This window comes from Periplaneta americana, chromosome 15, assembly GCF_040183065.1.
Source record: "Periplaneta americana isolate PAMFEO1 chromosome 15, P.americana_PAMFEO1_priV1, whole genome shotgun sequence".
NCBI classification, from domain to species: Eukaryota; Metazoa; Arthropoda; class Insecta; order Blattodea; family Blattidae; genus Periplaneta; species Periplaneta americana.
Window position 1 is genome coordinate 64,495,282 of NC_091131.1, and position 13,167 is coordinate 64,508,448.

At 34.6% G+C, this 13,167-nt stretch overlaps 1 protein-coding gene across 2 annotated transcripts in view; it reads right to left on the reverse strand.

Moving 5' to 3' along the window:
- The window catches only part of Np (serine protease notopleural), a 131,787-nt gene that overhangs the window by 65,991 nt on the left and 52,629 nt on the right, over window positions 1-13,167 (reverse strand). For both annotated transcript variants that reach the window (XM_069847424.1, XM_069847423.1), the window contains exon 2: window positions 6,312-6,432. In XM_069847424.1, coding sequence (XP_069703525.1) covers window positions 6,312-6,411 — 100 coding nt within the window. In that variant the 5' untranslated portion in view covers window positions 6,412-6,432. The remainder of the gene's footprint in view (window positions 1-6,311; window positions 6,433-13,167) is intronic.

Sequence of the window (13,167 nt, forward strand, 5' to 3'; positions counted from 1 at the left end):
TATTTATTTATTTATTTATTTATTTATTTATTTAACCTGGTAGAGATATTGTGTAGTAATAATAAAATATAATAATAATAATAATAATAATAATAATAATAATAATAATAATAATAATGATTTATTTTAACTGGCAGAGTTAAGGCCGTAAGGCCTTCTCTTCCACTCAACCAGCAAAAAGTATATATACATATGCATGAACTTACAAAAATTAAAGAGCCAGAGTAATAAAAGAAGTTAGAAAGTTTCAAAATTAAAACCAAATATTGGAAATATTATCCCCCTAAATTAAATCCGCGGTGATCAAGAAGCGATTACATAACGAGGGCATCATACCAGAAGGACGTATCAACAAATACAGCGTTATCGAAATAGTTTAATAGAATCTATTTATGTTTGAAAATAAACGTTTTCAAACAATAGGCTTGAGGAAGAATCAAAGATAGTACCTTGCTATACAGAGTGTTTCAGAAATACTTTGACAAACCTTGGGAGCATATTCCTCATACCAAAACATGAAAAAAAGTTCGTATAAATATATGTCTAAAAATCCTTAGTTTTTTAGCTATTAATGAAAGAACATAATGAAACATATATTAGAAATTGTCAGCTTGGTAGCAAGTGTTGCAACTTTAATCAATTCAGAAACTCATAAAAAAAATGTTCTCCTCTTGCTTCCACTTTCATTGTTATGAGTTTCTGAATTGATTAAAGTTGCAACAGTTGCTACCAAGCTGACAATATCTAACAAATGTTTCATTATGTTCTTTCAGTAATAACTAAACAACTAACTTAAGGATTTTCGGACATATGTTTATATATATATATATATATATATATATATATATATATATATGTTTTTTCTGTTTTTTTCTTGTTTTGTTGTGAGGAACATGCCCCCAAGGTTTGTCAAAGTATTTCCGAAACACCCTGTATAGACAAGGATAGAAGAAACTATTCTATATTTAAATGGCTCTAATACAAGTTTGCAGTTTTGCTGACACGCTCTTTTGGCATGATGCTCTCATGATATGCCTAAATCAAAAGACCGAATGATGATACTACAAATTCCTCGAATTCCTTTCTTTACTGAAAAAAGTTACTGGTTTCTATGTCTATAACATAATGTATTTGCCGAGCTATAAGACGCATGGGTGTATGTCATGCGCCCCTTTTTCCACAGATATTTAAAAACGTAAATTAATTTACCTCACCACACATATAAACTGAGACTGGCAGATCTTGGCCGATCAAAATTAACTGAAATTTCAGATGTCGGCATACAAGACGTAGCCAGTTAGACAAATTTTCTGAGTGGAAAATGCGTATAACTGGCCGAAAATGCAGTAGGTGTGTTGACATCTATTCTTCGAAATCCTACAATTTTTTAAGACACCATTAAAATATCACTTTTCCAGATTACATCTTGTTGAATGTGTTCTATGCTAGAGCTATCGCCAGCGCCAGGTTAGGTCATGGTACTCGCGTGTTTACCTCTGTCACGCAAAATATGGTGACCCGAAATGGATTCTCTCGCGACTGGTTCTGCAACTTTCGATACGGTATTGGAAATTTTCCTGACAGAGTACACAACTTCGACATACCATATTAAACGCCATACAAAAACAAGACCATCCCATCTTTTATAGAAGCCCTGGAAGGCCTTTAGAATGGCGGAATGTTAAGACTCCCACGTAAAATGACAATAGGTACGTCAGTCCTACGTGCTTGTCGCCTCTAATCCAAGGGAAACCCCCTGGTACTCATTTCTGTTACAGCCTGAGTGGACCTCAGGGCTATAGTGCGGCCAGAAGTATTAGATTAATGAGGAAACCATGACCCCATCGGGAATTGAACCCACCACCTTCCGGCTTGCAGCGCAACGCATGAACATCATACGCTTTGGAACAGTCATACAGTATTAAACGTCCATACATAGAAGATATCGCTATCATCATCATCATCATCATAGTTATCATCTTAATATCATAACCATCACTAACCTGCGGATTTATGCCTATATGCCTATTTTAATCCTTAACCTGAAGACGCAAGCTTTTAGGTTACATATCCATTTTAAGGCATTGTGAGTATTATATGCGAATTCTATAGTGCCTATAATTGCCTATTTCACTAGTAAATGCCTATTTGCTTATAAATGCCTAAAAGTTGCCTAAATATCCGTATTATATTTGAATTTATTGACTATTCTATCAATATTTTTTGAATCTGTAATTTGTTCATTTTTTATCCAGCAGAGGGCAGTGATGCCATACAACCATCGATAATTTGTGTGTTACGTCTTACTGCCACCAGAGCGCGGAGAAATCGAATAATTTAAATTCTACCAATAAGAAAAAAAAAATGTATTTCGAAAGCCGCGTGAATCATTGATGGTAGTTGACTAGGGTAGTTGTTTTGAACTGTATATCCGTTTTATGAGTTTAGTATGGAGTTGAGTTTTCTGCTGTAATACGTGAAAAATACGTGAAGATATGCCAAAGCAAAAGTTATCAAGCGCATATGTGAAGTATTGCCCCATCACTTCATGTGAAGTGGAGGGGAGTTTCTCCCAATTTAAGAACATTCTTACAGACAACAGACATCAGTTCTCATTACAACATTTGGAGGAATATTTAGTTATTCACTGCCATAATGACATTACTATAGAAACTAATGTATAATGCTACGCTATGGTTGTGTTAGCCATTGAGAATTAGAAATTGTTAGTGCCTTATTAAATGTCTATTTTAGAATTTTGAACGCTTATTTTGCCTGCCTATTTCAATTGTTTTTAGTGCCTAAAAGTCCGCAGCTTAATCATCACCAACACAATAAAAAAATTAAGTCTTACGAGTATATAAAAATGCATGTTGCACATAAAATTCTGGAGTATAGAACAGTTCCAGGAGTATTCTTTTGCAAATATTATTATTATTATTATTATTATTATTATTATTATTATTATTATTATTATTATTATTGATCACTAAGTATGTGTTTCTATAATTCTTCTGTACGTGCATGACTATTGATATTTTTAGATTTTCTTCCTAGAAGGATAAAATTATTAGGTTTTATCTCAATTTTAACCTTCTTAATTTTTAGAGGAGGGTAACTATTTATTATTCATTTAATAATAATATTGTAGAAAAACTAATTCAATATTATGTGCCAACGAACAGTTAAACGCCAGGAATTGACATTTCTTAAATCACAGCCAGGAAGAGAAAGATGACATAAATAAATGTAAGGAAGTCAGCTTCCTAATGGGGTTTGAAATATCTCGTGCTTTAAAGCCTTTTAATAGAACAGAATTTCTCAAAAAAGTAGTGATTAAAATAGCTTAAATAACTTGTCCATAAGAAGCTTTTAATTTTGAAATACTACGAATTTCTCGACCAAGTATCGAGAGAATAATTTAGAAAATTCCTGATTATATTCAAGAGGAAGGTTAAAAAAAAAAGAAGCAAGAAAAATCGTATATTATTCGCTGGCTCTTGATGACAGCAGTGACATTACTGATACAGCAAAGCTTGAGAATTTTATCCGCGGGATTGATCAAGATGTTAGTACAGGAACCACCGCTGGTTGTAGTTTTCATGCCAACTACCTTTCCTCCGTCTCCTTACTTCTTAGGCTATCTGTCGCATGTAATCACTGCATCTCGAGTTTTGGTCACCGCTGGAATAGACGTACAAAGTCGTACAAATCTCTCTCTTCAGAAGCAAAATAGATTTTTTACTTAATCAATTAAATGGAGGCCTTGTGTCAAGTGAAATTTTATTAACTTTTTCGTATTAATTTATTTGCAGACAGATACCCACTACGATTTTAACTGATATCGCTTCGCTTACTTACATAATGTCAAGATCACTATAGCTTCACAGGGAAACCATGTAAGAAGAGTGAAAATTGTAATAAAATATGAAATGGTATGACAAGTCGGAAGTTTTAAATATTTGTAATGTCATAGCTGAAAAAAGGTCTACTGGAATTAATGGAATTAGGAACAAAAATTTTGAAAACAAATGAGTAGAGACATGTTCCTAACATTCAACAATATAAAAAGTAAACTAACTTTGGTGTATGGAAGTGAATACTGGATATTAGAGAAGTTTGAAGGACGTAGGATTGAGGTAATAGAAAAGAGATTTTTAAGCCCTCTATTAGGAGGGGCAAGAAGATATCACATCCCATATGAAGTAATCCACTTCCAATACTTGGAACCATAACAACGGATATTAAAAATTATGGAATAAAATGGAAATATATTATAAGCTTACAGAGAATGTCATAGGTCTTCTCCCAAAGTTAGTGACTCAGTAACGACCAGTTGGAAAGAAATTTGTAGAAAACCCTTGGAAGAGATGGATAGAATAAGACTGAAGTCTTTGTTGCCTTGGTCTATGATTTCACACGATTTCATTATGCCCATTATATGCATTTTGTGTTGGGTTGAAAGGCTATTTATACACGGTAATTAGTACCTTTACTTATATTTCACATGTTAGAGCTCAGAATTATGAAGAAAACTCTAGTACACTTTGACAATAATGTGTACTAGAAGAAAATTGGTAGTCATTTTAGTAAATAGTGCTTACGTAAATTTGGCAATCCTACTTTTTTATATTTCTGTAATATGTGGGTACCTGTAGCCTCACGTGATGCAGGAAGAACAATTTCACTATGTGTAAAATATTCTTCGGCGAAGAAGTCATGAGATTAACCATGAAAATGTATTACTCATTTCATACTGGGTCAATAGAGAATGAGGTAAATTGACATATCGTAACGCATAATTTCTAGACATTGGATTTTAAGTAAAAATCTTTTGCTCTTGAAGAGAGAGATTTGTAGTAACTTCTGTTAACACGTTTCATGGATCGTCTTAACAGTGCTAATTTTGTGGAGCCTGAAAAGCCTAATTTGACGTTAAAACCTATTTTGGCTATTTTATTTTAAAATTCAATAATACAATTTATGTTCTCTCTCTCTTTGTATAGATGAAAATCAACGTCTTTCCTATTGACAAATTGGCAGGCATTATTTCCTCTTTGGAAAATGAGGCAAATTGCATCTGCTGTGTTAAGGATCATCTTAAGCATACTCCATTCACAGTGAAGTAACTCACATCAGGTTATATTTTACATTTTTGGTTGCTGTAGCTGCTACTTTGGAAACTACAGAAAATTTATGAGCAACTTAATATTTTATATCGCAGTAGGGAAGTGCAACAAAATGGGAAAATATGGCTCTCCAATACAAACAATTCCAAAATTGAAGGATGATGCCGCGACATCAGTAGGCATTAAGCACATGTTTTCTTCTTACAGTTTTGTGCCAACAGACAGACAATATAACTGTATTTGTCTCTCAAAGATTTTGAAAAGTTACTGGTTGAACACTGCGAGTTCAATTGTGGAAAGAAGGCCTACATATCGATGGCCCAGAACCAGACTATTCCAAGTCTATTTTACTATTTTTTTTTTTCAGGAGAGCTATTTTAAGCTCCTGACATTCAAAGCTTCATGAAACAATTTGGAATAGCTTCATAGCAACCTTGTGGAGAGGAATATTTATAATTTTGTTCGATTCATATATGCAGACAAGAACTGGAACATAATGAAACACAGATTTCTTTCTTATAAAAAGTTGGACTTAGAACAGTCTGGTTCTCAGCCATCGATATTGTGGTTAAAATGAGCTAACTAATCTTAATATAACTTAAATTTAGGGAATGAAATAACAATTCAGTTTTTCATCATCATTGCACAGTTCCATTTCATTTTTGTATATTCCTACACAGAAAGCTAGGAAAATAGCCTACACTATTGTGTAAGGCAGTTCCTAAAAGACAAGATTTTTATAAGAGACTTAATAGACTATAGTAGCTATAAGAGGTATTTTAATAATTTTGAGTAAGATGTGATGAAAGCTAGCTTTAGATAATCTTTTTAAAGCCTATTTCATAGTTTTATTGAGCCAATTTTAAGCACTTAAAATCTCATTTTTAGAGCCTAAAAGTCCGAAGTCTAATAAATAATTACAATTACTGTAACCACGTATTTATATAACGAGTTAATTTTTGTGCATGTCCGCATCATTGTTAGGCTACCTTACAGCAACAAAGGCCGTTACCAGCACAGGCCTAATCCTCACATATAATCCTCAACTCATTTGGAGCGTTTCACCCCACACTGTTATTCGGACAGTGTTGAACACAGTCCCAACTCTCTTGCACTGCCAGAGAGACCTCCGAGGTCTAGTTCGAATCGAGACATATTTCAGCTGTGATTAGGATTACTGACCTCCGGACAGGAACTGCGGCATCCACACGGGCGACGTCATGGCGCAATGCAAGATGGCGGCCAGGAGCGCCAGTAGCGCGCCTTGCGGCACACAGCTCATCGTTACGTCACGTGGCACATCCTGCAACAAGACAGAGACTCACGTTATTCTTTCTTACTTGTGCGTGCTGCAAATTGTATGCACAACGACTGCATTCCCAGCACCGTCAGTGTTTGCACAAATAGCTGAACATTCCAAACATTGCTCAATGTGAGACTCTGGAGATTAAACACTGGAATATTTATAAAAATGTATTATTATTATTATTATTATTATTATTATTATTATTATTATTATTATTGTTTAGTGAACTATCCGAAAAGAGGTCTGAATCTCACAAGTAATACCAACAAGGCACCACTTATGAGGCAACTAGGCCAGGAGATAATGGGGTAGGGTAGCCAGTTCCTTTCACCCTCCACTGAATACATCACCGACTAGCTACATATTACATTAGTCAGACTTCAGATGCATACAAACAACAATTGAGACTCGGAATCCAAGAGGGGCCTAATATTTAATCACTTTCAAAATTTATTTCTCATGCAAAATAATTAGTAGAAGCTTGTTGCCATGGTTATATGAAAAAATGTAATGGAGATGTACTTACGAAACAACAAATAATTAGTCAGAGGCATTTTGTAGCAACAGCAAACATTTTTTTCAATTTCCCAAAAGTTTGATGTAATGGACTTGGGCCCCTCTTGGATTCCGGGTCTCAATTGTTCTTCCTCTGACGCATATCAAGTGAAATATACTGCCTGATAATAGATGTACAGTTGTCAAAAAAAAAAAAAAAAAAAAGTGGCCGCACTCGTGAACAGCGAATATTTTCAAAGTCCACTTCGGGTCGCGGCGATGTTACACGATGCATGTGCTTGTACAAGCAGTTCCGGAACTATGAAAGTGTTCCATATCTGCGCCTCGTAGACCAGTGGTACAGTGCTTGTTTAATGATTCAAAGGTTGTGGGTTCGGGCCTTTTTCAAGTTTTCATTTTATTTTTTAATCGTTCTTTAGCGATGTAAATGATATTCAAATTATCATTTATATCCAGTTATCGTTCTTTATGGATATCACGTTATTTATATTTTGTTATCGTTTTTTAGAGATATGAATAAATTTCAAGTCATCATTTGTATTCTGTTATCGTTTTATAACGATATGAATAATAATTATTATTGTATCTCCAATGGGGGTTAGTCCTATTTTACATATATATGTTAGGGATATAGTTTTATACACAAAAAACATAAGCATAAAGAGAAATGGAAAAGAAAATTAAATTAGCTTACGCGATGTAAACAAAACATAAACAATCCGTAAATTAGGCATTGCGATTGCAAAACAAATATCAGTTATCAATTTGAAACATACAAAAACATTAACAACACACATACGTAACACTTCTATAACACAAATATGCAGCTTTCCGTACCATACATCATAGATTAATACACAATAGTCACACAAACACAATCAAACTATAATTACGACATTGCGACGACATCAAGCATCCCATAACTGACTCACATACATAACAAATCAAGCATGCGTTGCAACACATACACTTCAACATAGTAACCACACTTTTAAAAGTTACAATTTTGGCTCCAAGAAGAATAAATAGGACAATGTTATTAATTACTATTCTTCTACAATTTCTTAAATACATCTGTAATAAATCTGTGAAATTCCGATATGAATAATATTCACGTTTTTTATATTGTTATCGTTCTTTAGCGATATAAATAATATTCAAGTTATCATTTATATTCTGTTTTCCTTCATTAGCATTATAAAACAATATTCAAGTTATTTATATTGTTATTGTTCTTTCGCAACATAAATAATCTGTATTTTATGCAAGTAATTATTATAACACAAATAACCATCTTTCTTTGTAAAATAGGTTATTTTATTTAGATAATTAAATACGTATTATATAATATCTTATATTAATTAAACAAACCGATATTTATTATTTATATTCTGTTATCGTTCTTTAGTGATACTGTATAAATAATATTCAAGTTATTTACATTGTAATCGTTCTTTAGCGATATAAATAACATAAATTTAATATTAGGTTTGGAAAAATCCAGTTGCATAATACTGCTATTAGTTTTTCTTTTTGTATTATTACATTATACTATCTTGAACCACAATAAAATGAAAAGGAGTAACGAGGAATTGAACCTGAGACGTTGACATCTAAATTCCGACGTTCGTCCGATGATCTACGAGGGCAAAAGTGTGGAAACATTTTCGGAAAAATTGGCCCAATCACACTCTAAGATATTCTGATGATTCGTAGAAGCTAGTCCAGGATGCGGGGGGGGCAAAGGCTAATTGAGATTTCCCGGTCTCTGATCGGGTCAAACATCCTGATAGAATTAATATTTAACCCTTGCCGTGACTTTCGGTGAAGTCCGGAGGGCCCAATTAGTCAAATCCACTCTCCTCATCTCCACGCTTGGGCCCCCTGGAATTTAATAAGATGCGAAATAGATAGTGGTGTGCGGAAAGCAACGGGATGTTACCGCATTTAGGCTATCCTTCCCAAGAAAAACTGCAAACATGAACAAAGGAAGCTTTTAATAGAAGAAGAAGGATCTTCTGCGGACCTCTGGAAAAAGAACTAAGGAAGAGACTAGTGAAGTGCGTTGTGTGGAGAGTGGCATTGTATGGGGAAGGAACATGGACATTAAGACGAAATGAAGACAAACGAATTGAAGCATTTGAAATTTGGATGTGGAGAAGAACGGTGATTGTGAAGTGGACAGACAGAATAAGAAATATAATTGTGTTTGAAAAAGTGAGTGAAGAAAGAATGATGCTGAAACTGATTAGAAAGAGAAAAAGGAATTGGTTGGGTCTCTGGTTGAAAAGAATAATAGACGACATTAGGATATGTTGATCATATGCGGAGACTAAGAGGAAGGCAGAAAATAGGAAAGATTGGAGATTGCTGGGTTTGCAATGAAAGACCTGCCCATGGACAGAACATTTATTTATGTATGTATGTTCAGAATGCCTGGAATATCGTGTCTAAGAACAGTCGCTATTTGGAAAGACTAGTAAATTCCATGCCCACTCGACTGCAAGATGATCGAGATACGAGGAAGATAGACTGAATATTGAATTGTGGCTTTTTGTTTTGTTTTCTGAACGCTTAATTGTTTGAATGTTTTAAGGCCGACGCCAGTAAATTTGTTTTGTTTATGCCACGAAAGATATTTTTATTGAGAATAAAATCTTTTTTCTTTCCATTTGCAGCAACAATATCATAATGATAAAGTCATGGCATAATATATTAATGAACCTGATGTTAATTACTAAAATAATCGTAAAAGAGAAAGGAGCCATTATGTATAGTTTGTCTCTCTCAAAAACAGAACAAAAAAGAACATAAAAAGCACGAGGTTGTAGTCGAACGCATTACTTCATGAATAAGAGGCCTGAACGCTACCATTACACTATCGAATAACACACAGAATACTTCAATTATAACTGTAGATATCAGGCAACGTGGTCCAACAACATGTAACATCGCCTGTCCCCGAATTGTAGCGAAGATACCCGAAGGGAACTTTGTTTCAGGAGAGCGGCCACTTTTTCTTTTGACAGCTGTACATAACAGCCAGAACATCAATCAGAGAATTATTATTATTATTATTATTATTATTATTATTATTGTTATTATTATTATTGTTATTATTATTATTATTATTATTATTATTATTATTATTATTGTTATTATTATTATTATTGTAATAGCAGTAATATAAAAATTGGAGATTTATCCCTCGAAGTGGTGGAAAAATTCAAATATCTTGGAGCAACAATAACAAATATAAATGACACTCGGGAGAAAATTAAACGCAGAATAAATATGGGAAATGCCTGTTATTATTCGGTTGAGAAGCTTTTGTCATCTAGTCTGCTGTAAAAAATTATAAAACAGTTATATTACCGGTTGTTCTGTATGGTTGTGAAACTTGGACTCTCGCTTTGAGATAGGAACAGAGATTAAGGGTGTTTGAGAATAAGGTTTTAGGAAAATATTTGGGGCTAAAAGGAATGAAGTTACAGGAGAATGGAGAACGTTACATAACGCAGAACTGCACGCATTGTATTCTTCATCTGACATTATTAGGAACATTAAATCCAGACTTTTGAGATGGGCAGGGGATGTAGCACGTATGGGCGAATCCAGAAATGCATATTGGGTGTTAGTTGGGAGGTCGGAGGGAAAAAGACCTTTGGGGAGGATAATATGAAAATGGATTTGAGGGACGTGGGATATGATGGTAAAGACTGGATTAATCTTGCACAGGATAGGGACCGATGACGGGCGTATGTGAGGGCGGCAATGAACCTCCGGGTTCCTTAAAAGCCATTTGTAAGTAGTAGCAGCAACAGAATTATTATTACTACAAAAAGCTAGCATAATATTCCCTAAATAGCATATTATAAACCAAAATATAAACTTCCACCCTGGTAGATTTAACAACGTTAAAAGTAGCTATATGAAATTTTAAGGCATTTACACATTTAATTGTAGAGTTTGAGACTGGATATGACGCTGGAATTATGGTAATCCTGCTGTGGATTTCATTTACCAAAGATTATTTTGTTATTGTGGCAACGTCTTTGTTACAATCTTTTTAATGTAGTCTGCAATTATGATATGGTACGAAAACCAAAATTCTCGCGTCATGTTGAACACAGGAAAGATATTAAATGAATCATAAAGATTCAAAATACCCTATATCCACTTTCACAAATTAAAGGATTTTGACAGTAACTGGTGGCAAATAGAGGAAATGTTCAACCTAACAGGGACTTTTAACAAACCTTTTGCTTTAAATTCAGTGGCTTTTTCAATTCAAACTATAGCTATAAATCATTAGAATTCATTCTTAGCAAGCAATATGTGGGCATAGCTCAATTATGAATAAAATGGTCTTTAGGGGGTTTTGAATCTAGAGGATTCAAATCATACTTTGCTAATTTTCTACTCTTCATTTTGAAGGTTATAGCTTAGACTTGGAGGAAATGCAATGTCATGAGCTGAAATTGCTTTCTTGTGCAGTAGTTAATGGTTATACTAGAACAGATTAGACAGAGAACAATCTGTTTAAAAATAAATCTACCTTGATTTATATCATAGGCACCTATTCATCTTTTTTTCCAGAATTAATGATAGTTGTTACTTGTTTTATCGACTTTTTGTAATATATTAATTTATTTTGAGTATGAACTAATGAACAAGATTTTCTATTATACCGAATTTATCATTCAGTCGCTGGATTGTTCTGAATTTCATCAGCATATCCCAGCAGGATGTGAAGATACGATGTCACTGTGATAAGTAATGCTAACATAATCGTGAATGTTAGTTATTGAACCCCAACCAGCGATGTCAGGTCTAATGTGGGAACTGCGTAACAAACATTTCGCTCATTGTTGGATACAAAGAAGTCTATGAGTCACCTGACTTCTACCCACTAGATTTTTTTCTGTGGGACTATTAAAAAGTCAATGGTGTGCTTAATGGTAAGCCGGAAACACGAAAGCAGTTGATATAACACATAAATGACCCTACTATTATTATCAGAAACGAGCCTGTCGATGTTCAGTAAATACGGTCAATGGAAAAATACCTAGAAACATGCTTGGAGGTACGAAGTGGACATCTTGATAGTAATGTCATTAATAATGCGAGAAGAGTCCCGTGGTCTAGGGCATCCTGCCTAGGACTCGCGTTACGGAATGCGCGCTGGTTCGAGTCCTCATGGGGGAAGAAATTTGCTCATGAAATTTCGGCCAGTGTATGGAACCGGTGCCCACTCAGCATCGTGATGCACTTGGGGAGCTACGATAGATAGCGAAATCCGGTTACGAATGCCAGCTGTGACGGCTGGGGGGATCATCGTGCTAACCACACGATACCTCCATTCTGGTTGGATGATCGTCCACCTCTGCTTCGACATGTGGACGTGAGGCCAGCAGCCGGCTGGTCGGTCTAGGCCCTTCACGGGCTGTAGCGCCACGAATTATTATTATTATTATTATTATTATTATTATTATTATTATTATTATTATTATTATTATTATTAATGCGAGAAAATGTAAAATTAATACACCAACATCAATTATAAATAACTTCGACTTAGTACAGAGAACTTAATCATGTTTGATGAACTGAGGGAGACTGGTCCATGACGTATATGAATTGTTTGCTCAAACACTCCTAAACACACTTGGTAAATTATGTCGATCTACATCTGGAAGATCTCGAATACATACGAAAATTGGTACTGATACTTAAAATTTGTAAGTATCGAAGAGGTAAGTATTAACAAAAAAAGTAGGTATATTTATGAAAGTTGATCAAGTTGATAATTTTCGAAATACATTGTCCAACGTGTTGTATACAAGCAATTCCATCGCAGTGTCTGTCCTATAGTGGATGGATAAAAAATTATATTACGCCGTTATTGAAAAGGATCCCACATTTTCAGTCGGCCTGCTTAGCGCAGTTGGTATAGTGCTGGCCTTCTATGCCCGAGGTTGCGGGTTCGATCCTGGCCAAGGTCGATGGCATTTAAGTGTGCTTAAATGTGACAGGCTCATGTCAGTAGATTTACTGGCATGTAAAGGAACTCCTGCGGGACAAAATTCCGGCACATCGGCGACGCTGCTATAACCTCGGCAGTTGCGAGCGTCGTTAAATAAAATATAACATTTTTTTCCTTACATTTCCATATGGAAGCACTATGCTTAATAACCTCCTCACAGGGTCTCTAAG